The sequence below is a fragment of the Chelonia mydas genome, chromosome 8, assembly GCF_015237465.2.
Source record: "Chelonia mydas isolate rCheMyd1 chromosome 8, rCheMyd1.pri.v2, whole genome shotgun sequence".
NCBI lineage: Eukaryota > Metazoa > Chordata > Testudines > Cheloniidae > Chelonia > Chelonia mydas.
Window position 1 is genome coordinate 65045361 of NC_057854.1, and position 27690 is coordinate 65073050.

At 39.7% G+C, this 27690-nt stretch overlaps 1 protein-coding gene across 4 annotated transcripts in view; it reads left to right on the forward strand.

Moving 5' to 3' along the window:
- The window catches only part of WDR47 (WD repeat domain 47), a 39701-nt gene extending 12261 nt beyond the window's left edge, over positions 1–27440 (forward strand). Inside the window, exons 5-16 of one of the 4 annotated variants that reach the window (XM_043521529.1) lie at positions 1293–2095; positions 5253–5379; positions 6497–6675; positions 9931–10188; positions 11599–11674; positions 18357–18514; positions 19790–19870; positions 21375–21544; positions 23048–23218; positions 23743–23874; positions 25010–25228; positions 26048–27440. In XM_043521529.1, the coding sequence (XP_043377464.1) occupies positions 1293–2095; positions 5253–5379; positions 6497–6675; positions 9931–10188; positions 11599–11674; positions 18357–18514; positions 19790–19870; positions 21375–21544; positions 23048–23218; positions 23743–23874; positions 25010–25228; positions 26048–26190 (2517 nt within the window). In that variant the 3' untranslated portion in view covers positions 26191–27440. The remainder of the gene's footprint in view (positions 1–1292; positions 2096–5252; positions 5380–6496; positions 6676–9930; positions 10189–11598; positions 11675–18356; positions 18515–19789; positions 19871–21374; positions 21545–23047; positions 23219–23742; positions 23875–25009; positions 25229–26047) is intronic. The other 3 variants (XM_043521530.1, XM_037906998.2, XM_037906999.2) reach the window with 3 other exon arrangements.
- Positions 27441–27690: the final 250 nt, after the last annotated feature.

Genomic DNA, 27690 nt, shown 5'->3' on the forward strand with positions numbered 1-27690 from the left:
TTTGCTAGTAGAGAATAAATGATGTCACAGAGGATTGAGTTCATTGAATGTGTGAAAAGCAGGGAGGAGGAGTTATGAATAAGGTTTTTAGTGTGCAAAAGGTTTTAAATGGTAACCAGAGCTGTAGCATGATAAGGCTTATAGGCTGTAGGCTTATTCATTGTAAAGTATTTTACTTTATATTGCTCATATATGAACATTAAATTACAACTACAAAAGCATTATAAAACTTTTACATAAAAATACATTTCAAACAAAAATATTAATTACTCAAATAAAAAATTAACATTGCTGTGGTGACTTTAATTCTCTGTCCCATTGCCATATATTCTATGGCAGGGTCTTTACCTGACCGCATGCAGAGAGCAGTACAAAGTTCTACATTTAAGATTAGAAGAAGGACGTAGTTAAAACATTTAGCACTCTAGTCATAGTATTTACATAATCTTACTGGAGAACACTATAGAAAAAGGTGCAATTTCTTGATATTTTACATGCTGAATATTGTTGTATGATAGGTTAATGAAAGGTGGTCATAATGCACATGTAAGGAGGGACAGTTGGTGGAAATTTCAAAGTTTTTCCATTTTCTGCAGCTAACATCTCTATTTTAGTATTGCATTTAAGTTTACCTTCTTTTTTTAATTTTTAACAAATTCTATCAAACACATCTGTGTGTATTTGAATATGTGATCTGCAAAGAGCTGTGGAGATTTTCATCACTTGTTTTTACACACACACATCACGTATAGTCTGAGAATAAGCATGAAAAACTTCAACACAAAAAGTAACTTTCTCAGAGTTTCCAGTGACTGAAAATTACAGAAACTTAGGACTTGATTCTCTTACACCAGTTTGATACTCTTAACTTAAATGGAGTTTCTCCTCTTTATGGCTCTGAAAAGAGAATTCGACTCCTAAAGTGGAAATGCCTTCTCAGCCTACAGTTGTAGCGAATTTGTTTAACTATACATATTAAAATTCTGAGAGCTTAAAACATGTAGTGGCTTCTGTGAAAACAGCCACATCAGCATGACCTTCATTGTATTGATCAAGTGATTTGAAATTGGAGTCCCTTAAGAAGAATTTGGTCTTAGAACTGCTGACATGAAAGCTGTTGCAGACTCCGTGTACGCTAATTTAATTAAAATGAAAACAATAGTAACAACAAAGGAAAAATGAGGGAAATCCTATTGCATGTTATCCTTCTGCAGCTAACTCTGCTTGTGAAGAATAAATTGGTAACTTTAAAGTCAACTGTGTCCTGTTTGTATTTAATATTTCTTCTATAGCTGGAGTTTACAATGCAAGAGGCTGTACAGTGCCTACATGCCCTGGAAGAATATTGTCCTTCTAAAGAAGACTATAGTAAACTGTGTTTGTTACTCACATTGCCCCGTCTGACCAACCATGCAGAATTCAAAGACTGGAACCCTAGCACTGCTCGAGTTCACTGTTTCGAAGAAGCTTGCATCATGGTTGCAGAGTTTATTCCTGCCGACAGGAAACTGAGTGAGGCTGGTTTCAAAGCAAGTAATAATCGTTTATTTCAGCTCATAATGAAGGGATTGCTTTATGAATGTTGTGTGGAATTCTGTCAGAGTAAAGCAACAGGAGAAGAAATTACAGAGAGTGAAGTATTGCTTGGCATTGATCTTTTATGTGGTAATGGGTGTGATGACTTGGACCTGAGTTTATTGTCATGGCTTCAGAATCTGCCAGCTTCTGTTTTCTCTTGTGCTTTTGAACAAAAGATGCTTAATATTCATGTTGATAAACTCTTGAAGCCCACAAAAGCTGCATATGCTGATCTTTTGACACCTCTTATCAGCAAACTTTCTCCTTATCCATCATCCCCAATGAGACGGCCTCAGTCAGCTGATGCTTACATGACTCGTTCCTTAAACCCTGCCTTAGATGGGCTGTCATGTGGATTAACGAATCATGATAAGCGAATCACAGACCTTGGTAATAAAACCTCTCCAATGTCACACTCCTTTGCCAATTTCCATTACCCAGGAGTGCAGAATCTTAGCAGAAGTCTCATGCTTGAAAATACAGATTGCCATAGCATTTATGAAGAGTCACCTGAGCGGTAAGTTTCATTTAACTCCACATTTTTTTTGAGAGAGAGTTGTTAATACTGAAGTGTAACTGACCATGTTAAACATATGTTCTTCCAGGTGCACTTGTGACTTACATGAATGGTAATTAAAGTTGGATGTGTAAACCCTATTGCAGTTCAAACTGTTTCTTTTTTCTCTCCTCAAGCCCCTAAGAAATTTGACTTTTAAACTAAAAATGGGTATGAGACCCACAAGATTTTAATTCAGTCTTCCCCAAAGTTCAGGGTTGTTCAAACCTGACGCTTTTATTCAAGCCCATCTATAGTTTACTCAAAATGTAGCAGAAAGATGAAGTTCTGGCTTAAATCTAAAACCTTAAATCTAAATCTAATACACTAGATTCTAGTTACTGAAGTTCTTATTGGAACTTACTATGTATGTAGGTATATAGTGGCATGCATTGGCAGTGTAAAATATTTCAGTGGTTGATTTAAAATATTCTGAATGCCTTTTATCAAACTGTAAATAACAGCATTCCAACTCTTTGTATTCTTGAAGAAGCAGAAATTCTGAGGTTTCTGTGAATTTTTTTTAAATGATTATGTCAGCAATGTAGCAAATAAAACTAGATTCAGTGTCTGTCTTGGAGAATTCCTAAACTGTGTTTCTTTTCTCTCACCTTTGTAATAACCCTGTCTCCACACTTCCTTGTAGATAAATGGAATGCCCACAGAATGGCACTATACCACACCAACTATTATTGCAAATTTAGATCCTGATCCTGCAAAGAATTAAGTAAATGTTAAACTTCGTATTCATGAGTAATCTCACTGAAGTCACTGGAACTGTGCCCATGTGTAAATCTGCAGGAGCAGAGCCTTAAAAAAAAATTCACCAATATTAGACACTTGTGCAGCTATAACCACAGTTGCACTTAGATATAGTGTACCTAATTGATCTTCGGACAAAATCTCAGCAAGACTTTCAGATTTGCTTCCCTATATTTCTATTTAAATTCCAGCTAATCAGGTTTTGATGGCTATAGGAGTTAATTAATACCTTGTGTTAGTACACAGTAGTATGCAAAACTGATTTTTCTCATGTTAAGAATTAAAACTCTTATGGAAACTTGCTTCTCCCCTCCCCCCTGTACCTTCATGATATTAAACTTTTTCCTTTCTAATCCTTATTAAAATCAGGGTTTATGGCTTATGAACTCTAAATTTTATATACTTAGTGCTCTTATAACTTGCACAGTAAACCTGTTTAAGACATTTAGAGTATGTCTATACTGCACACTTCTTTCAGCTGCATGCAGAGTACATACTCTGATCGCTCCTCTAGCATGGGGATAAAAAGCAGTGTAGATGGTGAGGTATGGCTTAGGCGAGTAGAACAGGGAAAGGCTCTGTTCCCTTCGCACTGCTGGAGCCTTCCCCTGCCATAGGGAAAGGCTCCGGCAGTGGGGAAAAGCTGAGCCTTTCCCCACTGCTGATCCCTGCCCGAGCTTTTCCTGGACTCAGTGAAATGCTTGCCATCAGGGAGCTGCTGAAACTTCTCCCCACTGCCTCTCCCCTGCCATAGCCTTTCAGTGACGTGTAGCTACACACCACAGTGTGGATGCAACCTGCTTTTTACTGCTGCATGTAGCTACATATAGCCTACCTGCCACCACCAGCAGTGTGTAGTGTAGAAGTAACCTTAGAAAAATTTGAATACTTTTCCAAGTATGGTCACCTGTATATCTAAAGGTTGGCATTTGGGCATCTGCCATATCCCTATGTTTTAAAACTGGTCCTAGAATGTGAAATATTTTACTAAGGATTTCATACTTGAATAACTTTATTTATTTTTCTGTTTTAATATGCTACTGTCATTGATTCTATACATAATGAATTTATTACGTGAATTATACTTCTAGGCTATAAATCGCAATAATAAGCATGAGTTACCTTTGCACTATTTTGCAAACACTTTGTACAGGGATTTAAAGGATCAGGCTTTTGATTTGATGTAAAAAGTAACAGACAAGTAATATGAAAATCTTTTATTTTTTTATTTAATATAGTTATCGTACCTCATGAAAGCTGGAAGTAGGCTGAGGGCCAGACTTTAAAAAATGCTTGGAACCCCCAGTTGAGGTTAGATTTTTCAAGAGTTCAGCTTCCATTTAGGTACCTAAATTAACTGACCAGATTTTTGAGAATGGGAGCTCTTGGCATTTTTCACAAGAGCTCAGCACCCCTTATCTTACCGTTCTCTCCTAACCTGCAAAGAAGATATTTCCTCTTGTGTTTAGTAGACAAAAGAAAGATCCTTACATGTCTGTTAATCAGATTAAATTGTTTTTGCTAATGCACACATGCACCAGTAACTCAAAAATAATTTCAACAAATCGCCGCTCCAAACCATTAAGTATTTGCAATTTTGTCAGATTAGAGTACTCTTTAAAGAGTCAAACATTTTCTAATGTATTTTGCATATTTACTGGCTACTGAAATGTCTTCTAAAATAATTCCAGATGGAAATACTTCTCTTACCCTAATTTTGTAAGTCCCTATAAAGCACAACATTAAGTGAGAACAGATTTTAGTTGCACTCTTTTTCCTATATAGCTAAAACAGGAATTTTCTAGCTTCCCAATGTTGAATGTCATTTAAATGTAGCTTAAAGAAATATTGTCCTGTACAGAATGGGAGGCAGTTGCGGAGGTGCCTTGTGATGAATGGAGGCTTCCTCCCCTCCCAGGATTTTAGGGAACAGTGGGAGAAGTCAACAGATCTAATTAGTGTTCCTCAAAAGTGGGAGAGATCTGAAAATTTAACAAAGAGCTTGAGTAATTTGTTGATGGTATTTTAGATTGTTGGAGGAATGGACAGCCTTTCATGGAAGGCATAAAAATAGAAAATAAAAGCATAATGGGACTTCCAAAATATAAGGCTTTTTGGAAAAACCTGAGAACAAAGTACATTAGCTCTATTTTAGGGCTAGCAGCTGTTAGTGTAATAGGTTAAAATGGGATATTTTTGTCTGTTCTGCCAGTAATATCTCTAGGCTTCATATAATGGGGTGCCTTGTACATAATCATTTCAGGATTTATTCCATAAATATATATTTCTTTACTTATTAGAGGATTTTCTATTAGATTTCTCAAATAACCTCTTCGGTTTTCCATATCACTGAAAGAAGTGATACTCCTGTGGAGCCGCAGCATTCCATTGGCAGTGAGACCGTGTGCCAGAGTTCAGTTCCAGAAAATGAGCCAATAAATGGAGCACAGAATCAAGGACCAGCAAAACCAGAAAAAAATGAGGTAACGTTTTATTATTTCCATATAAAAAGGCCTTTTGAGCTGCCTGTTCTGATAAATTGCAAAACAATTTGCCTGCTATGATGGGAAATTCATCATGTATATGACACAGATGCTTTTGAATCTTGTTTTGCCCACACCAAGGGGCCTTAGAAGCACGTGGGATTCAGCAGTTGAATCAAAATCACGGTTGACTGGGATCTGTCCAGAAAGGGTGACTGGGTCAGGTGGTGATAGACAACATTGTTTCCATTTGTACTTAACTCATGCATCACAGTTAACCTCTGGATGAGGTGAGTGGGGATAGTTCACATCTTTCAAAGCTTTTATTTTAAGCTGTCTGTAGGTTTGTGATGACACCCTTGTATTATTGCATACAACGTTTTACTCACACCTGTTAGAAACTTTTTTTAAAAAAGAAAACAAGGTTTAGACTTTGCAGTATGATTGCGTTCCATGACACTAATTGTACAAGGTACAGATTCTTGTTCCTACTGTATCAATAGAAGATCCACCAGCTTGTCTAGTTGTGCTGAGACATCTCCTTCTAACCTACAATTTCAAGGGTTATGAGGGTGTTTTGCCTTGGGTTTCATATAAGTGTACATATTAGTTGACAAAAGAAGTCCTACTTGTAATGCTTCTGAAAAAAAGAGAATGAAATCTTTTTTCTGCTGCTGAGTAATTATTTTTACCTTAAATTGTGGTATTCCAGTGTTTAAACTTTGTCCCGTAGGATTGGAATAGCTTTTTGCTTGTATTACTAAAGTAAAAATCTCCTCTAAAAACTGATGGCAGAAATGGCATCTTTTAGCAGCAGATCAATTTCTTATGTATATTCAGTTTTACTTGCTTACTATAGTGACAAAACAACTTTCATTCTTCAGTCCTGCAAAGCCAGATTCAAAAATTTAAAGCTTTATAACCATTAAAGCACAAACTGTCAACATCACATGTCAAAATATACAAAGCAAACATCCTTAAATCAAACTGTTCTCAAGGAGCATTTTCTTTGCCTATCTGTACATTTTGATTATTATTGATAAAAAAAAATTGATTTTTGTGTGTACGTGAAATTTACCATTAAAATTCAAATCCTTTTAATCCTTATTTCTTTAAGCTTCGTGATTCAACAGAGCAGTTTCAAGAATATTATAGACAAAGATTACGTTACCAGCAGCATTTAGAACAGAAAGAACAACAACGACAACTGTACCAGCAAATGTTGCTTGAAGGAGGAGTAAACCAGGAAGATGGGACAGACCAGCAACAGAATCTTACTGAACAGTTTCTTAACAGGTTGGCTTTAGTTGACTGTTCCACTGATGTCATCTTATGCACTTCAGTACTAAATTGCCTCCTAGATCCTAATCTGCTTAGATATTCAGAATGCCAAATATGGAATTACTTCTTTTCCCAGATGTACCCAAAAATAATTTTCTGGGCTAAAATTATGTTTGCCAATAAATTTTTCTGAAGAATAAACTCCTCTGTCATGAACAGAAATGAAAAATAACTCACTAAACAATTTAGTGAAATAGCAGTGAACTTATATACAGATATTTGAAGTTGTTTGTGGTCTTTCTTTAAATGTTTTATACTAAGATAACCCTGTAATTGGGAGAGCTTTTCTGCACATTGGCTTATATTTAGACAATTCGTTACTAAGATTTGGGTACTGATATGAAAATCATGAGGAAAGCCAACTAACTTCTAACAAGAACAAATTTGCTTTAATAGTCATATTCTTTGGAAGGTCAAATAGGCAACTGGCTCACTTTTCATTTTTCCTAGGTTTTATAATATAATGAACTTAATTCAAACCAAGCAGCAACTAAAAAGCTGGGTTTGGGTATTTTGGTCTAAAAATAATTACCGTTCTCATTGTGTTGGTATTCTAAAGCTACAAATCCCTCTTCAAATACAGTATCCTCTAACTGGTCTAAATTTGAGTAAATAGACATAAGTTTTGCAAAGAAAATCTTGGTACTTTGTAAGTCGTACATCCATCCTCCTCCTCCTCCCCTCCTCCTGCACCTCCACTCAAAAAGGGTTTTACTAACTTCTTGATGTCTGCTGACTACAGTTTATAATCTGACTTTTTTCCAGAAAAGCACTTGAGCACACCTAAATTCAAGTATGTCAGGTTTAAGCATGGGTCTAGGTGCTGTACTTTGGACCAGGGCCTCTGTTCTTCTGGAACCTGAAGAACTGGATATATTTGAGGAAAGTTTAAAGAAAACTTATTGTACAGCCATTTTTATAATTAATTCTTTTGGGGGGGGGGGGGGGGATTTAACTCCTTGTGGTATTTTTTGACCAAATCTGCTGTGTACCCAGTTCTGATGCATAAACCCACCTTGCTTTGCTCTAAATGATTTGACCTGGCTGAAGGATTATTCAATTTAAGAAATAAAATTATAGACCCAAATAATTTTAAAAATAGTAACTTAGACTACTGATAACTAGCATTTGGGAATTTTAAACTAGACTTGAATATGGCCATCAGGCAAATAAAATATTCTACATACATCCTTGAAATATTTATATTAATTGGCTGTGCTTTTCATATGGAAAGTATTGTGCAATCAGGCTCTTCATGTTAAACTGTCTCATGTCTGTTTAAATTTTAGCCCTCCTGGAGAAAAGTGAAATTCTTATAGATTTGTTTTCTGGCCATGTAAAATATACTTGTCTTTTTTTAAACTCATGGCATAATAGGGAATATCACACTTGTGTAACTGGAATTTTTTTTTTTATTTTCGTTAGTTCGTAAGACCAAGACTTATTTGAATGAATGTGTGAATACTATTTGAACTCTGGTAGCAAAGAGAGGAAATTCAGTTCAGAGGCAAAATTCATCAACTAAGTCTATTAAGTATTATTACCCAGTTCTAGGATTTTGTGTCCTTTAGGACCAAGTGTTTCATTGTCTTTTTATGGAGGATTCCTGTTGATGTTAATGGAAATCCTATGCACGTGTCCAGTGTATAGCCCAATAATCAGAAACCCGTGAAAATCCAAATGGACAGAATTTAGCCCTTTAAAACGAAAACTCTTAATGTTTGTTAGGTCTATGCTAAATAACCTGCACCATGTATGAACTGTTATCAAACACACAATTCTGTCATAAAACAATTGTGGCAAGGTACCTCCTTCACCTTGCTGGGCACAGTGTTTCCCCCTCTGGCAATGGAGACATGGAGTAAAACAGTCCCAATGTGGACCTCAGGGTAGGCCTAAGCGAGTACCTTTTAGCCAAACAAAAAAGAAAAGGTAATAACATAAAAGAGGGAATACTTTTTTTCTCTTCCCCATCTCTGGGGTGTTGCCTCATTATGCTCGCCTCTGGGTGCCAGTACTTCCCCAAATAGTCCATTTGCATAGTTGCTTTTCCTATAGGGAGGAGTGCAGCCCTCCACTTAGGAGAATCCTTTTTCCTTGTGGTCACTAGCCCTGCCGCAGTTTATCTCCTTTTCTGGTGAGATAGATGATCTCACAGGCAGCCCTTAATTGGATTCAAGTGTCCCTCATTGACCTGAGGTAGCCTCTTTTCAGCTCATGGGGGAGGACCTTTACCATTCTAGGGCTGAGCAGAGCTCCTCATCAGCCGCCTCCTAGCAATGGCCAAAGTGGCCATCCATAACACCGGGGAGAGGATGTTGGCTGAGGGGGAGCTCTGCGACTGTGGGGCCTCTTTCCGTTCCTCTCTCCGTTCACGTATCCAAGCAGAGTCCCTTTGGGCTGTGTCCGCTGGCTCCCTTGACAGCTTTGAGGAGCAATGGGCACTGTCCAGGGTTCTCTGCTTGTCCCCTTCAGGGTCCCTGCTTTTGACCCTTTGCCCTCACACTTGTCCTTGTTTTTTCTTCTGTTGTCCCCTGTATTTATTTGAGTCGCGTGCTCAGCGACTCTTCCCCTTAGGCTGGGGGTGGGGCCTTTTGCCATGGGTGGGCTTCTGCCCGCCCACTTCCTGGACCCCAACAAGACCACTCTCTTACAGTTGTCTGGTCTGACTTTGTCATATAATAGATTCACTCTAGAAACCTCATAAGCTTGAAATCCCCAAAATGTAATTATTTCAGTTATGTAGTAAATGGTCAATGTTTGATTCTAGTTATCTTTGTTACTTTTTACAGTTCTCTTATGGGTGTGATATTAGGTTGTCACTCTGGTAACAGTGTAAAGGAGTATTTTTTGTGATTATTTTATGATGGGAGAAATAGATATTAAATTAAAGGAAAACTTATTGTTTTACTTTGACATCTTGTCAGTTTGTTCATATGAAAATACTCTTCCTTTCATGTTGACAGGGTGGGTTTAAAGCATGTCAAAAATATCACTCTTTAAGTAAATGGGCTGCTAAAAATCTTTGGGTCAAACATCATTGTAATTAAATATAATCAAACTTTTCATAGATTAATTATTATACCTGTCATGCTACAGGGCAACGTGGGTACAACTTCACTTTTTTTTTTTTTTTTTAACCTTTTCAAGTTCCCATATTATAAACTGTTTCTTTAACTTTTATTGTCTGTTTTCATCAACCCTGTGCAGGTCTATTCAAAAGCTGGGAGAGTTAAACATAGGTATAGACACTCTTGGAAATGATGTGCAGACGCTCAGCCAGCAATGTAATGGGAGCCAAGGGCATGCATCTAACACACCAGCAACTAGCTTCGTATCGCCACCTCCAGATGTTAATCAGAGAATAGGTACTGATAGCCAAAGTGTTAATACAAGCACTCCTCAAAAGCGTGGATCAACAAATCAGATACCCTTTCTTGAAGAGTCGCCTGTCCGTGGGAGTAAAACGTAAGCATTAGAGATTGTTCAGAGCTGGAAATGTTGCTAATCTTCAGTTAATACTATGGGGATGGGTATTGTATTTTGAAAACTAGAAAATTCATGTATTTGTGGTGATGTATAGAGTCCTATGACCCGACCTGAATCCGACAGGACCCGACTAAAAGTGTTAGGTGCTGATCAGGTGGGTTAGCTTGACTCTCCTCCTCCTGCTGTGGAGTTATTGAAGTGGAGGCAGCGTGCCCCACTCCTGTTGTCTGCTGCCACCTTGCTGCACTGTGCATGCTGCGAAGTGAATGTGCCGAGGAGTTGTAGCCCTCTCAGGCCACGTCTACGCTTCCCTGGGGATCAACGCTGCTGCAATCAGTGCAGCAGCTGGGGTTGATTTAGCGGACTCGCTAAATCGACCGCAGAGCGCTCTCTGGTTGACTCCGGTACTCCAACGGAACAAAAGGAGTAAGGTAAGTCAACAGGAGAGCGTGTCCCGTCAACGCAGCGTAGTGTAGACACCACAGTAAGTTGACCGAAGCTAAGTTGACTCTAGCTATGTTATTCACGTTTAGTTTGGACAAGGCCTCACACTATAGCACATACAGTGAAGCTGGGGGCGGTGAATGACAGGAGCAGCGCACCCAGCCACCACCACGTGGAGCTGCCACCATGCTGCCACCATGAGCAGGAGGAAGAGAGCCCACTCCAGCAGCAGCAGGCTGTGTCGGGTTTGAGGAGAAGGGGCCGGGCTGGGCCTTAAAATGACTGAACTCTCTCAAGGTCAGGTCTGATGGGCTTGGGTCGAAAAATTAGGTTCTAGCAGACCTTCAGTGATATACAGTTCCTGCTAAATGGTCAATGTAAACTCTATTTTTTTTTCAGTTCACTTAGATTTCTGCTTTTCATAGACCACCCTGTAAACAATATATCCTGATATTTTTTTGCTCCCAGTTTGTATAAGTCTTAACAGTTATTTTCCGTTTTACTGAGTGACTGCCTACACAGGGAAACAGTAAAACTGACTATACACCTTCTGTATAATGCAGAAAGTAATGGGGCAGGGAGAGGGAGACGTACTCTTTCCTTTTTTTTTAGATGTTGCTTGTAGCAATAGTAAAACAACACTTCCAGACAAGTTAATTTTCAAGATGACGATGTCACTTTTTAGTTATATATTTAAGATTTTATTTTACTTTGCAAAAATATTTTTAAAAATTCTGTAAAACGATGGCTTATTGTTAATGTGTCAGACGTAAGTGCTACTGTTGCTCCTATAAATTAATGAGTTAATTCTGAGTGCCAGGTTGGATATTGTTGTTCCAGTCAGAATACATTCATCAAACAGACAAATTAGAATGAGAAAGATCTGCTTATTTTGTGTATTGCACTGAATTTTTTTTTTTTTTTAATTTTTTAAAAACCAAACAGTATGCCAGAACACACTATCATTCAGCCACAACTTGAAGATTCTTCAGGGAATCTAACTAGGACAAGAGGTGATGAGGTGAGACTTTTTTAAAGGGTATTTACATTGTGTCCTGTAAGGATAACCTTTGAATCTGACTATATAATATCTTAATAATATTAGATGTTAAGAGCAACAGTATTTGTAATGAGTTTCTAATACATGCCAAGTTTCAAAATTAAGAAAATGCAGATGAGGGTTAAGACTAAATGGGGGTGCAAGGGGGCTGGATGCAGCGAAATTTCAGGCTCCCCTCGTATCCACCCCAAAACCATTCCTACTCCATGGAAATCTACTCAGACTGCAACTTGCTTTTAAGTCCTTGCCATCGGTGCTCTCCTATGCTGGCCCCCAAAATACTGCTTATGGGACTTTGTTCATTACCTTCATAAAGTAATATCTGGAGTATTCTGAATGGAGTCAGGCAGCACATAGCTATCTTCCTTATAAGGTAGAAGGTTTGGTATACTGTGGGGGACACATACCATGATGATAAACATATCAAATGACCAGATATTAATTCTTTGCATTCTTTGATTCTAAGAAGGGAACTTAGACCATTTTCTTTCTTTCTCTGTTATAAGAGGGCTTTGTGGAGTAGCCCATTTCTCACCCCACTCCCATACACCCACTTACCTTCCAAAAAACACCTCTTGCATATTGATAGGGATCTTCAAGGCTTTTGCCTCTTTTCTGGCTTGTAGGAGAAAGGGAAGGGAGAATGCTAGGTGGCTCCAAAATGCTTGTTGGCCCAAGAACAATCAGAGGGAGTAGAGCACTGACCACATCTTTCATGGGTGTGTTTGCCTCAGTATTGTATGGAGCTGCTGTTGCCACACTGAGTGGCATATTTTTGCAGGTTGTTGTTCTGTTTTCCCCCAGTTTGGAGTTCTGATCTATGATCCTGCCTTAATCTACCACAGGAGGCATAATTGGGAAGCTCTTCGAGGGCCTGTTTGTGTCCATTCCAATCGGGGTGTTTGTGTGTGTGGGGCGGGGGGGGGCGGGGTGTGCACGCATGGCAGCCGGAAGATTTTCCCCCTAGCAGTATCTGTCGGGTCGGTCCAGGCACCCCCCTGGCCTCTCATGGCACTCAATATATGGCCCTACAGACCCGCCACCCCCTCAGTTCCTTCTTACCGCCAGTGATGGTTAGCTGGAACTTCCCCTTGCTCTTGTCGTGACAAGTGCATTTGGCAGTCTGTATATAATTACTCATTAGTTTTTGTAGTTAGTGTTAAGTAGTTAGTAGGTGCTTAGGGTTAGTTCTTAAGTTTCCTTTGGGGGAGTTTTCCCTCCAGTGCTATCCAAGCGCCGGGGCATGCTGTGGTCTCCAGGGTTCAAAGCCTGTGAAGTCTATGGCAAGTGTATGCCCAGAAGCGATCCTCGAACTTCGTATTTGAAGTGTTTGTGGGAGAGCCTTCGAAAGGATCGCTGGAGGATCTGCAGGGGGGTTTGCCCCAGGACATTAAAAGATAGGGATCAGCGCCTGAAGATCCTACTAATAGAAACAGAACTCCATCCCCAGTCCGACCCCGGATCCTGCACCGAATACCTCCTCCTCGGTATCTTGGTTACCAAGGTCCCTCCCTAAGAATCGGGTGGTGAAACGATTCGACCTTTTCAGGAGAAAAGTCTAGTCCACTAGCGGCTTGCAGCTTCGCATTTCTAATCAGCAGGCCATTGTCAGCAGATGCTGCTATAATATATGCAGGGCAATGGCGAAATTTGCGAAGCTGCTGCCGCAGGACTCCCGCACTGAGTTTTCAGCCCTGGTGGAGGAGGGCAAGCTCAGTTTCCGAGCTCTACTGCAAGCCACGCTGGACACAGCTGATGCAGCGACTTGGGTTATGGCTACGGGGATAGCCATGAGAAGGGGTTCCTGGCTACAGGTCTTGGGCCTGCTGTACGAAGTCCAGCAGACTATTCAGGACCTCCCCTTTGAGGGTTTGGCTCTCTTCTCTGAAAAGACAGATAAAAGGCTACATAGCCTAAAGGACTCGAGAGCCACCCTCAAGTCACTGGGCCTCCACACTCACGCCATGCAGCGGAAGCACTTCAGGCTGCAACCTCCTTGCGGTTTTATCAACAGAACTGTCAAGATGGTTCCCTGAGAAGGAATACACAGAAAGAGACCGCATCCATCCTCAAGCCAGGGCTCTGGCCAATCCAAGCCACCTTCAGGCCAGAAACAGGCCTTTTGAAGGTGTGCATGAGGATGGCGCACCAGTGAACGAACTGGATCCAACCCGCCTTACCTTCTTGTCCCGACTATCCCCTTTCTCCCCTGCTTGGTCCTGTATCACATCGGGCCGTTGGGTGCTCCACATGGTAGAAAGGGGATACTCCCTCCAATTCTCGGCCCTCCCACCCTTCTAACCCCCTTCCCCGTCCCTCTTCAGGGCCCTTCTCACAAGCAACACCAGTCGCTGGGAGCAGTGGAAGAGGCTCCTCAGGAGCTGAAGGGCAAGGGCTTCTATTCCTGGTATTTCCTAATACTGAAAGCCAAAGGCAGGCTCAGACCCATCCTAGACCTGTAAGAGCTCAACACGTTCATGACGAAACTCAAGTTCTGCATGGTCTCCTTGGCATCTATCATCCCTTCCTTGGATCCAGGGGACTGATATGCTGCCCTTGACTTAAAGGACTTGTACTTTCGTATAGCAATTGCACTGTCCCACAGAAGATATCTCAGGTTTGTGGTGAGCAATAACCACTACCAGTTCACAGTCCTTCTGTTTGACCTGTCAGCGGTGTCTCATGTATTTGTAAAGTGCATGGCAGTCGTGGCCGCATTCCTACGCAGGCAGCAGGTACGGGTGTTTCCGTACCTCGACGATTGGCTGATCAAGGGCCGCTCCAGGGCTCAAGTGGAGGCACAAGTTGACTTCATAAGAATGACGTTTGACAAACTGGGCCTTCTCCTGAACATGGAAAAATCAACTCTGTCCCCTGTTCAGCTAATAGAGATCATAGGGGTGGTACTAGACTCGACACAAGCCAGGGGATACCTCCCGGAAGTGAGGTTTTGGGCCATGGGTAGACATCATTCGAAGTCTTAGGCAGTTCCCCACCACCACAGCAGGAAATTGCCCGAAACTTCTAGGGTACGTGGCCGCTTGTACTCTTTGGTACAAAATGCCAGATTCAGACTCTGGCCTCTCCAATCACGGCTAATCTCGGTGTATTGGCCAGCCCGGAACAATTTGGACAGGGTCGTGACTCAGCCTCACTCGGTCCTCGACTCCCTCCTGTGGTGGCTCAACCCGCAGGTAGTGTGTGCAGGGGCCCCCTTCACCGGTCCTCAGCCATCCCTCTCAGTAGTGACAGATGCGTTAGCCGTGGGCTGGGGAACTCATCTGGGAGACCTCAGGACACAAGGCCTCTAGTCTCAGGCAGAACTCGCTCTCCACATCAATGTCCGAGAGCTGAGAGTGGTACGCCTGACATGCAAAACTTTCCGAGCCCACTTGACAGGGAGATGTGTATCAATTACGACAGACAACACCATGGCAATGTTTTATATCAACAAATGGGGGAGTGTTTCAGAATGCCCTCAGGCTGTGGGACTTTTTTGTGTAGAACAGTCAATGCACCTACAAGAATCGTACCTCCCTGGAGTGCCGAACGAGTTGGTGGACTATCTCAGCATGTTGTGCCATGGCTATGAGTGGTCCCTATGCCCAGATGTCACAAACGACATCTTCCAATGGTGGGGCTTTCCCCAAATAGATCTCTTTGCTGTGTGACGCAACAGGAAGTTCCAGCGGTTTTGCTCCTTCCTGAATCACAGCCTGGGCTCCATCGTGGATGCGTTCCTCCTCCGATGGGGAGGCCATCTCCTGTACGTGCTTCTGCCTATCCTTCTCGTTCACAAGGTGCTCCTCAAGATTTGGAGGGAACAAGCTTCAGTGATCTTGATAGCTCCAGCCTGGCCCCACCAATATTGGTACACATCACTCCTGGAAATGTCCGTGGAAGCCCCAGTCACCTTGCCGCTCTTCCCAGACTTAATAACTCAGTATCACGGCCATTTCCAGCACCCGAACATCGAGTCGTTGCACCTCACTGCGTGGAAACTCCCTGGCTGAACCCAATGGAGCTCTCCTATTTGGACCCGGTCAAACAAGTCCTCCTTGGCATTAGGAAACCCTCCACCAGGGCTATCTACCTAGCCAAAAGGAAGAGGTTTTCGATCTGGTTGGTGCAACACTGTCCGTCTCCTTCGCTTGTGTCCATAGCCCTTGTACGGACTATCTTCTCCATCTTAAGCAGCAGGGACCGTCCATGTCATCAATAAGGGTTCACTTGGCTGCCATCTCTGCCTTCCATCCAGGTGCAGAGGGCCGGTCGGTCTTTGCCAACCCTATGGTCAGCCATTTCCTGAAAGGTCTCGACAGGCTATATCCGCATGTCCGACAACTGGTCCTGACGTGGGACCTCAATCTGATCCTTTCCAAATTGATGGGTCCTCCCTTCGAACCGCTGGTGACTTGTTCCCTGCTCTACCTCTCGTACAAGTTGGTGTTTCTGGTAGCAATAACCTCAGCCAAGAGGGTGTCTGAGCTCAAGGCCCTAACATCAGAGCCCCCTTACACCGTGTTCTATAAGGACAAGGTTCAGCTCAGGCCACATCTAGCTTTCCTCCCGAAGGTTGTCTCCCAATTTCACATCAACCAGGACATCTTCCTCCCAACGTTCTATCCTAAGCTCCACGCAAGTGGCAGAGAGCAGAGGCTTCACTCGTTGGACATCCGCAGAGCACAAGCCTTTTACATTGAAAGAATGAAACCATTCCGGAAGTCCATTCAACTGTTTGTGGCTGTGGCAGACAGGATGAAAGGTCTTCCAATCTCCTCTCAACGAATTTCGTCATGAATCACATCCTGCATCCGTGAGTGCTAGAACCTGGCGAAGGTGTCTGCTTTCCACCCCACCCCATCCCTGCTCACAGTGCACTCCACCAGGGCTCAGGCTTCTTCAACAGCCTTCCAGGAGCATGTTCCCACCCAGGAAATATGTAGAGCAGCGACGTGGTCCTCAATACATACCTTCACATCGCATTATGCTATCACCCAACAGGCCAGAGACGACGCGGCCTTTGGTGGAGCAGTGCTCCAGTCAGTGGACATCTGAACTCCGACCCCCCCTCTGGAACTTGGGCTTGGGAGTCACCTGATTGGAATTGACATGAACAAGCACTTGAAGAAGAAAGAAAGGTTACTCGCTCTCTCGTAACTGTTGTTCTTAGAGATGTGTTGTTCACGCCCATTCCAATACCCACTCACCCACCTACCCCTCAGTCGGAGTAGCTGGCAAGAAGGAACTGAGGGGGTTGCGGATCGGTAGGGCCCTATAGTGAGCGCCATGAAGGCGCCACTCCAGGGGGTGCGCGGACCGACCTGACGGATACTGCTAGGGGAAAAGTCTTCCGGCTGCCATGCACGCGCATGCGCACATACCTGATTGGAATGGACATGAACAACACATCTCGGAGAACAACAGTTATGAAAAGGTGAGTAACTGTTTTAATTTTCCCATCAATCTTAAAAGTGGTCACGTTTATCAGTGACTTAAGATGTACAGCCCCATATTATGGATTACAGGAGTGGCTTGAACTGGTTCCATTATAAGCACAACTTTGAATGCCTTCTAACTTTCACCATAAACTACCTTTTGTCTGAAAATGTTTGTAATTAATGTCATTTCAAAGAGGGTTTTTGGTTGGAAGGTTATTTTGGTGGAGGTGTTTGGGGATTTTGTCTTTAAAGTAAGTTGTGAAAGCAGGTGGAGTTACAGGACTCTTCAAAATGTAACTTGTAATTTTTTGTGATTATGAAAATTAAAAATTAAAGAAATAAAAAGACAAAAAGTAAACTATTTATTAACAGCTTGTATGTGCTAGCAAGTACTGCATAATATAACTTTTAAAAGTTTTGTCCATCTGTTACTCAAGAGTCTTGAAGTCTTTCTGTTTAGTTCTCATATTTTCCTATATATTTAAATTGGAAAATAAATTGGTACAAGTATTCTGCAGAGAATATTATATGCTTGTAACATGCAACATTACACTGTAATATCTTTTACTGTGTATTTTAGTTTCTCCTTAGTCTAGTACAAATAGCACCAGAGGTTGTGAAATGTCACTTCATCTGTTCAGTATTAGGTGGCTTTCCCTTAACCCACAAGTCTTCCCTCTTGACTATTTTACAGCTGTATGTAAAATATTAAGATGAATTTTAAAAAACTACAATAGTTGGATGTCTTTGAGGAAGGAAAGAGAAGCATTTTACTGGTGCCTAATTTGGAAGTAGAAGAAATAGGAACAAGCTCTTGCAAAGGAGAACACTTCATATTTTATCAACTAAAATATTAAAAGATTTTCAAGTTCTTTGCTCAGAAAAATGTGACGTCATGCCACCTTTGTTTTAATTTGATTTTGTGCAAGCATTCTTGTAGGTCTTTTAGAAGAATCTTTGAAAAACTGTTCCTTACATGATTTTGTTAAGATCAAGATGCTGTGATATCTTTACTCTCCATATCACAAACAGTCAAGGAGTGTTCCTCCCAGTCTTTTCCCCTATAAACTTTACATTTGAATACATTATTTTTTTAATGGGGATGGATTTTAACTTCTCTCAGCCTTGGAAATGTGTGTAAGCTATTAAAAATGTAGTTATGTTTGTGAACCTATTGTGACTGTCAAACTTTTACACAACAGGATGATAAATCAAAAAAACAGTTCATTTGTATTAATACTCTAGAAGATACACAAGCTGTCAGAGCTGTGGCTTTTCATCCAAGTGGGAGTTTGTATGCTGTTGGCTCAAATTCCAAAACTTTGAGGGTGTGTGCCTATCCAGAAGTAATTGACCCAAGGTAAGAAGAAAAATAAATGAACATACAGTCCTACCATAATCATTTCTGTTCCACTACCGATCACTGGATATCCAAAGCTGTCTGTAGATATTTCAAGCCTGTTCTTGTCTTTTATCCTTTCATTTTGTTAGTTGATTAAACCTGTCAACAATGAACTGTTACAATGTTGCTTTGAGAACATAGTAACTACCAAGACAGAATAAAAAGACCAGCTGCGGTATTTTTGTGTTTGTGACTATTTTGACTAGTTCTTTCCCCTACTGCCAAGCTGTTTTGACATCAGTACTACAACTTTTCCTTTTGGTAGTATTCCCCTAGAGTCTTGGACACACTGGCATTGTAAAAGAATCTTTTGTGTCTGAGAATATACATTCAGGAACAGAAAAAGATGTTATGGCAGAATGCTTCTGGCCTCTTCCTCTTTTGTCTTAATTCCACCTACTTGAATTTTCATATCCATTATTTCCTTCTTTCTTCAGAAATAAATCTTGGTGTCAAACTCACTTTCTAGTTATTGCTTCAATTCCATTACTTTTTTAAAAGTTGGAGAGTTTTCAGAAAAATTACTCTAAAATGGCATTCTTTTTGTGTGTATCTGCTCCTGATGAGTCCGGGACATCTTCCCAGTTTGGCCAAAAAGCATGCTTTAGCCTCTAATGTCCTTGCCTAATATGCATTCTGTTTTCCCTCAAAGGTAATAAACAAAGGAGCCAGTGAAGTTCTTATTCCAAAATGTTTGATGTTGATGTATGAAGCAGAAAGGACATGGGTTGGGGAGATGTGGAGTGTGTTGTTGTCCTCCTCTCCCACTCCCACTCCCCTTCGCCCACCTGATTGGTTTGGCTTGTTATGCTGGAAGTTAGAAAAATCTGTTGTTTTTTTTTAATTTATAAACAGATTATCCCTGTAGCCTTTAACACCCTAGTTAGTGTGTATAATCTGATTTGGTGAATTTGATGTGACTATTGACTTGATAAGATAGTTTCTTGCTGTGCTGTAATTTTCTAAAGGGAATGTTCTGAGCTTTCCACACCTCTTCCTGAGGTCTGTCTGTACATCTCCTTACCCATTGTCTTGTCAGGCTGTAAACATAGTGAAAGATTGTTCATATTCTTAATCTTGAGAAATATCTCCTGCATCTAATGAAATTCTAAAATGGCCCATTAAAAGTTAAGATTTGTTTTCTCATTTTTAAAAAGCCATAGTACACCTAGTACTCTGTCTAGTTTAAGTGCATTTAGCCTTTTTATAATTGTGTGTTTATATGTTACGCAGTTCCTCGTCTGTCGTCCCTCGAAAACTGATATCTGACCTAGGCAGATCTTCACTTTCTTCCTCTGTAAAGATGGCAACAGAGTAACTAGTAACTTTATTTCCTTTTATGAGCTGTCTTCTGTAACTTTAAAGTGGCCACATTATTTGCTTTCCCTGTTGCATATCTATTTAAAATCCTTTGAGATCTTATCATTTTTTGTGCTTTTTTCCCTCTTATCATTCTTGTCATCCTCATTTTCCAGTTTCTGTGGCAAGTTTTTAAAATGTATTCAGAGTCAGATACTTAGTTTCTGTTGCCCTATTAGCTTCTTGCCTTTATTAGAATGAACTTTTATTCTCGATGCTGAATTGTATCTTAAATACTTTGTAACTTCCCACAAATTTCCTACAAGCATTGTATTTACTCATGTCTAAATAACCCATAGAAATAATCGGAGAAAGGGAATTAGGGATTTCTCCTCAGTCAGATGTAAGTAAAGGCTGATTTAGGATGTTCAGGAATAATGCCGGGAAGGTTACGACTATAATGTATAACTGAATAAGTTTTGAGAAAGTGCACTAGCTGTGCTTTTTTCACAGACTGCCTCATTCAGTCTCGTTTCTTGTTAATGGGTGAGATGTTCTTAGTGTCATATTGCTCCTCTTCCTTACTTTTTAATGTCCAGTACATGGAGGTTGAGTGGTATGTTGATATGAGTAGGTCTTTAAGGTGACCTAAGAAAACCAAGGCTCACTTCCTTCCTAGGCCTCTGCAAATACTTACATAAATGCTTAACTTTAAGTACACAAGTAGTCCCACGGAAGTCAAGCACATGTATAAAGTGCTGGATACAAAAAGGAATACTTCTTCCTGGTTTTCACTTGTTTTGGACTCTGAAAATAAGGTATTTTGGTGGGCCTTTTTGTTTAGTTGTTGGGTTTTGAGTTTTGGTTTTTTAAGACAATACTTTTTTAATAGTAGCTAAGTGTTGTCTTTGTCAAACCAGGTACCTCTGGCAGACATTTCTGAATTTTGTTTCAAGGTTGTTGGGGTTTTTTCCCCCGTCAAGAACACTCATAACTTAATTAGTGTGTGTTGTAGAAATCGTTTCAGGTCACACTTCGAATGTTTCCATAGTGAAATATTGGAGAACAAGGAGGAGCTTTCTTTGTGGTTTCTCTGTTATCCTAATACTCCACCTTAGTTGCCTTCCACCATTAAAACTAAACACTTTTTTTAAAGCAAAAGTTTAAATTGCCACCCACAATTGTCTATTTTCATTGCCCTTTAGAGCACTTGCTTATGCTTGCAAGGAATCAGACCAAACAATAAGTGTGGTATGGAAGATGTTTGCATAATGCATGGAAGCTAAAATGTGTTTGGGGAACATAGTTCCTGTGTGGCAACAAAACACTATGTTTTCACACTTTAGTTTAACTTTAATTGCCTACCGTTAGAAAACTGAAAAATAAGTAGAAATTAACTTTCTTGCCTACTTTGGATTTCTTATTACATTAAATAATACAGTTGACTTGCATTTTAGATTACATATTCTGTATTTACATATAAAAGAAATACTTCTCTCTCTCTTTTTTTTTTTTTCAGTGCTTATAACACTCCTAAACAACCTGATATTCGTTTCAAAAGGAACAAACATCACAAAGGTTCAATCTACTGTGTGGCATGGAGTCCCTGTGGACAGTTGTTGGCTACTGGTTCTAATGATAAATATGTTAAAGTACTACCTTTCAATGCAGAAACTTGTAATGCAACAGGTAGGGTGTATGTATATATACTGGTATGTCATGTTATCATTTATTTGGGATGGTCATATTAGTGACAAATGGCAAAGTAACTTGAGTTATGCCTGTCATTATGGTAACAAGATGTATTAGGCTGTGTCTACACTGCCTCTTTCAGCGCTAAAATTTTAGTCGCTGAGGGGTGTGAAAAAACACCCCCCTGAGTGACAAGTTTTAGCACTGAAAAGCGCCAGTATAGACAGTCCTCCCGGCGATAAACCTACCGCCCCTTGTTCGGGGTGCTTTTTGGTGTTTTTTTTTTTTTTTTTATCACCAGGAGAGCTCTCCCCCAGCGATAAAGCATGTCTACACTGCCCACATCACAGCGCTTCCGCGCTGTAGCATGGGCAGTGTATACATACACTTAGAGTATCACACCTAGTCCTGAACCAATTGTAGGTTAGAATGCTGCCAAACCTGGGCTCCAGATCAGTAACTTTAAGTACCTGATTTGTACTTACTCATGTTTTGGGGGAAAGGGAAATGCTGCTTGGAAGTTTGAAGTACTAGAAGATATTCAGCAGCGACAGATTAATGACTAGTATGCAGGTGAGATCAAAGAAAGTTTATTTTGAGGTTCCTGGCATACTTTTTTGGTTTCTTTAAGAAAAATATTAATAAATCAGAATCTGACCGAAGGTTTTGGTAAGGCATTTCAAGATCATTAGCCTATTTTTAACTTTGATAAATGTATACCAGGATAATCCAGTCACAGAAGTACAGATAACCTTATGGGACTTGGTCTTTCAGCACAAGCATAAATATGCTTCTTATTTTGATGTCACTGGTTTAATATTACAATATTATTTCAGTTAGATAACTGTGTGGGATTTTTTTGTTAACTGAAATAAAATACCATGAACAAACATATTGAAGTCTAGCTCCAGAACTGAGAATCAACTATTGATTGAACATCAAGGGTATGTCTACACACCAAAGAAAAAACCGATGGTTGGACTGTGCCAGCTGACTCAGATTCAAGAGGCTTGGGCTGCAGGGCTGTTGCATTGCTCTGTAGACTTCCAGGCTCCAGCCCTAGGACCCTGTGAGGTGGGAGGGTCCCAGAGCTCAGACTACAGCCCAAGCCCAGAAGTCTACACAGCAATGGAAAAAGCCCCACGGCCGACCTGTGAGCCCAAGTCAGCTGGCATAGGCCATGCATGGGTTTGTCTTTGCTGTGTAGACATACCCTAATAAGATGTGAACCTCTCACAGAGGGATTAACTAATATTGAAGAAACAGAAAGTTAATATATTCTGATACACAGAAACCTGTCAGTTTGCCCGTTCAGTGTGAAATTTTATCCTGTTTTATGAAGTTATATTCTCCCCCTTGAAATTGTTACATGTATCAAACTCAAGCTTTTTAATTAATACTAATGCACTGTCACAATAACGGCTTAAATGATTACATAATTAATTTATACTAAACAATGTATATCTCACTCTGTTCTTGGTTTATTTTAAATTTTTTCAGGACCAGACTTGGAGTTCAGTATGCATGATGGGACAATTAGAGATCTTGCTTTTATGGAAGGCCCAGAAAGTGGTGGCGCTATTTTAATTAGCGCTGGAGCAGGAGACTGTAATATTTACACAACAGACTGCCAGCGAGGTCAAGGCCTGCATGCTCTGAGTGGCCATACTGGTATGTTTATAAAAATGCAACAGTAACAATCTGTTCTATGCACTGGTAACAAGCGACCAAATCATGCTCTTCTTATGGACAGCACCTCTGTCCTATCAAAAGTGAGCTCAGGAGAGATTTTATTTCATTAATCTAGACCGTTACGTATTTTAAGCCCTTTGTCTCCCTGTGAATGCTAGGGAAGATGTAGAGCAGGGTCTTGCCATTGTACTGGTGGCACTTCTTCAGTCCATGCCACACTGAAACCTTTCCCAAGAGATACATATATTTGAAGTGAGACCTACAGAAATCTGCTAACAAAGGCTCTCTGAAGAGAGCTAGTTGATTATCTCCAACTCTCTGATCCATCCAAGACTACTACTTTCTTCAAACCAAAATATAACATTTAATCTACTAATTGTATGCTGCTGATGACCCTACTTAATGTGTAAGTGCATATTCAGAACAATAATATGTAGAGAATTCAGTAGTGATCTTTAAACAATGAGTAATACTAGTAAAGTAAAACATGTTCTTATCTACAGGTCATATTTTAGCACTTTATACCTGGAGTGGGTGGATGATTGCATCTGGTTCCCAAGACAAGACTGTAAGATTCTGGGATCTTAGAGTACCGAGTTGTGTTCGTGTAGTTGGAACAACATTTCATGGAACTGGTAAGACTATTGCTCTTTTCGCACTGACTAAAAAACTTCTTGCACAATTACATATTTTAAAGATTGTTCTTGTCATTGGTTTGCTGAAAACAGGGATCTTGCATTGTAAAATGAGGACTTATGGCTTGTTCAAAACAATCCCCAGCTGCTCGTTTTAAAAAAACAACAAAAACTCGGTATATTCATTCAAAAACTGGTTAGTTCTTTGCTTTGTGACCTTTTGATATTATTAGCTATTTATATAGCACCATAAGCTTACATGATGCTCTAAAACAGAGAAAACGTACAACCTTACCCCAAAAAATCAACACTTTAGACTGACAAACTGCCTTACAAAGAATGACACGCTTTGTAACAGTGATATTATTTTATTGATAACAAATGTAAACATGGTGGCTGCAAGGAATATTAGGCTGTTAAAAAAGTCAACCTTGGAGTTAAATGTGGCTTCTGGAATTTGGCAAATCTACTGTCGTGTAAAGGACATAGGACTCTACCTAGCAAATGATGTCCATATATAGTTAATGCAACACTTCCAAACTGATACAGCTCAAGTCAAGAAATAATAACATGTTTTCTCAAACTCCAAAATGCAAATGCACAAAGGATGGTGTTTGTCTAAACTACAGATGTACAGTAATCTACGCAAGAAATGTTTTGAAAAAAAGTGAGTCAGGTACAGAACTTGTTTTCAAAACAATCTCTTTATTGACAATATATTTCTAAATGAATTATTCTGCTATGGATTCTAACTATGCACAAAATTAAAAGCCCGCCAACACTCTTGGATATTGCCTTTTTCTGTGATGAAACACTGAGCAAATATTCCTAATCTTTTTCCACTGTTAAACACAATTCTCTGATGCAGCTTTAACTGTGACTTTGCTACCACTCCACAATTAGAAATCAACATATGCTACAAGGCAAACTATACAATGGGGGCAATACAACATAAGACTTGCCTTTTAATATAGACAAAATTGGCTGAAAGTACATTTAACTTGGCTAGATATGTTCTTTACCTTTTTAATATTAACAGTTCTACAAACATCTCTCAAACCTTTCTATGTTCAAAAGAATGCAGAACATATCCATAAGTCTATATTAGTTTATGGTCGGCATTTTCTTCTTATAGGTAGTGCTGTGGCATCTGTAGCTGTTGATCCTAGTGGTCGCCTCCTAGCTACAGGGCAAGAAGACTCCAGTTGCATGTTGTATGATATTCGAGGAGGACGAATGGTACAGAGCTATCATCCTCATTCCAGTGATGTTCGTTCTGTTCGCTTCTCTCCTGGGGCTCACTACTTGCTCACAGGATCTTATGATATGAAAATAAAGGTGACAGACTTGCAAGGTAATTCATCAGATGTGAAGTGTTTTAAGCAAAATTGAGCAGTGAAGTGTGTTTTGTTAATAGCGGTTTTAAGAGTGTTTGGATCAAAAGAGATTCATTTCTGAAAATGTAGAAATCTGACATCTATTAAGGCTATAAAGTGAAATTTAAAAGGTTTAGAATACACATGACTATTGGTTCTTGTCAGCTCACAACAGATTGCTCTTATTGCAGTCAAGACTATAGTCTGACATATAAATATGATTAAGGAATATAATTGCAGTATGGGAAACAACTTGCAGCTGTTTAATCACTGGACCTCTGTTTTGAGGTGGTGTGCAGAAAACTCAAACCCACAAAGAAAAAAATCATGCTTGGCTTACCTTTTTGGTGGTGGTGGGAGGGATTAGTCAAAAGTCCTTCAATTAACCTGATTTTTATGGACCATTAATTTGTATTTAAACTGTAGTTTATGAAATACCAGTGTTGCAAACAGTTGTATTGTACTTAACACAATAGAGTCCCAGCCTGGTTGACCTCTAGGCACTGCTACAGTATAAATGTTAAAAAATTATTTATAGGAGTCAGTTTTATTGATTATAGAATTTGAAAGGAGACTGTCATGGGCCTTCCAAACCAAAATAGACTTTTCCCCCTTTAATGTGAATGAAAAGGTTTGTGTGCATTCTTCCTGTAAGCATATTCTTGAGGTATCTTTAAATTATCACCTAATGAAGTAATTTGTTGTTCAGCAAGTGAAATAGATATGTAGAGTTTTTTTTAAGAAAATTATTTTAAGTGTTCACGAAAGAAGTAATTATTTCTATTCCTCTCTCCTAGGGGACCTTACTAAGCAACTTCCTATTATGGTGGTAGGGGAACATAAGGACAAAGTGATTCAGTGTAGATGGCATACGCAAGATCTATCCTTCTTGTCATCTTCTGCAGACAGAACTGTAACACTTTGGACCTACAATGGGTAGAGTGCAACTAAAGGCAATGTATGTAGATAAAGCACAGAGAAATAAGACTACTGGATTGTAAAAATAATAATTTAGGGATTCAAAGAGCAGCATCTGACCAGGAGAGTGTCTTAGCAAGAAGAGGCACTTGTCACAGATTTTCTGATTGGTAGGAGGTCTTGGTGTGTTAGTATTATTTTGCAGTGCTTTCAGTCTTCCATGTGAACTCTTGCTGCTGTGACCTATTGTAGTCTTGTTGCCAAAGTCTGTTGGAAGAGCTCTTATGTTGTCAATGTGCACTCAAAGTAAGATTAATGATGTGTTTACAGTTTAGTATTAATTGCATTCCTTGGTCTTTGCCTCAATGACAATTTTATATAGAAACTTAAACCGAATTACACTTTTAATCAACTCAGTAACTAGTTCCACATAAATGTAGAAGATAAAAATTTACTTCTGCTGTTTCACACTTCTATTGTATGCATCACTTGTCAACCAGAGGTCAGACTTTTTTTTTCCTTTCCACACTTTCAGCATTGTTTTTGTTTTTTTGGTTTTTTTTTTTTTTTTAGTACATATAATTGTAAAATTTAAAGGTGACTAGGCAGTAAGTGCTTCTTGATTATAGTCCACTATATAGAGTGTTTTGCTTTTCACCTAAACTGGGGGAAGTATTGCTGTTTTTACTAGGTGATATTGTTTTCAACATGCTGACGTTGAAAACAAAAAGTAAAATGTTGGGTTTGCTCCAGAAACCATGTAATGTTTCATTTTGAATGCAACAGAATACCTCTGTGTATAATGTACTGTAGAAAAGAGCATGGATTGGCATCAGTTATCACAGTGAGCTAAATGGTTAGCTGTTCTCTTAAAGAAAAATGGTACCATTAACACTTAGACAACAGCATGGCTTAAAATGCTGTTTGCATGATAATTTAAATTAAAACATTTAACTTCCCAGTCTAGAAGCATATTTGGATTTTTCTTTCTTGCACTGTATATGTAATGCAGAATTGCAGTTTTATTTCTATGAAAATTTAGATTCTAATGTTTAAGTATTGTTATATTTTCATATTGTACAGTTCCTTTTAAATTAAAACCTTACATTTTAGGTTATTTATTTATTTGAAATGCAGTTATTTGGTTTTAATAACTACTAAATTATCGGTTCACTCTCGCAAGCATTTTTTAACTAATTGTATAAAAGTGAAAAGATTATTATGGAAGTGTATCTCTGCTATAATCTCAATAAAGACCTCTGACACCTGAAAGCACAACTCCTACTTATTTCACTCTTAGTCTGGTCTCTCTTATACTACTTTTATAAATCTCCAAGTTTCAACTCTAGGTTTACATGTTATTAAAAGATGAAGACTTTATACCTTCCATATCCTCTTTAGTAGCTGATTTAGCAGAGCTAATGTATTATAGTAAATTACTTGGTTATAGAAGCCTGTTCTTGTTCTACATATAGACCCGCCCCCCATGCAATTTTGAAGTTAAGTCTGAGTTTTAGTTCTT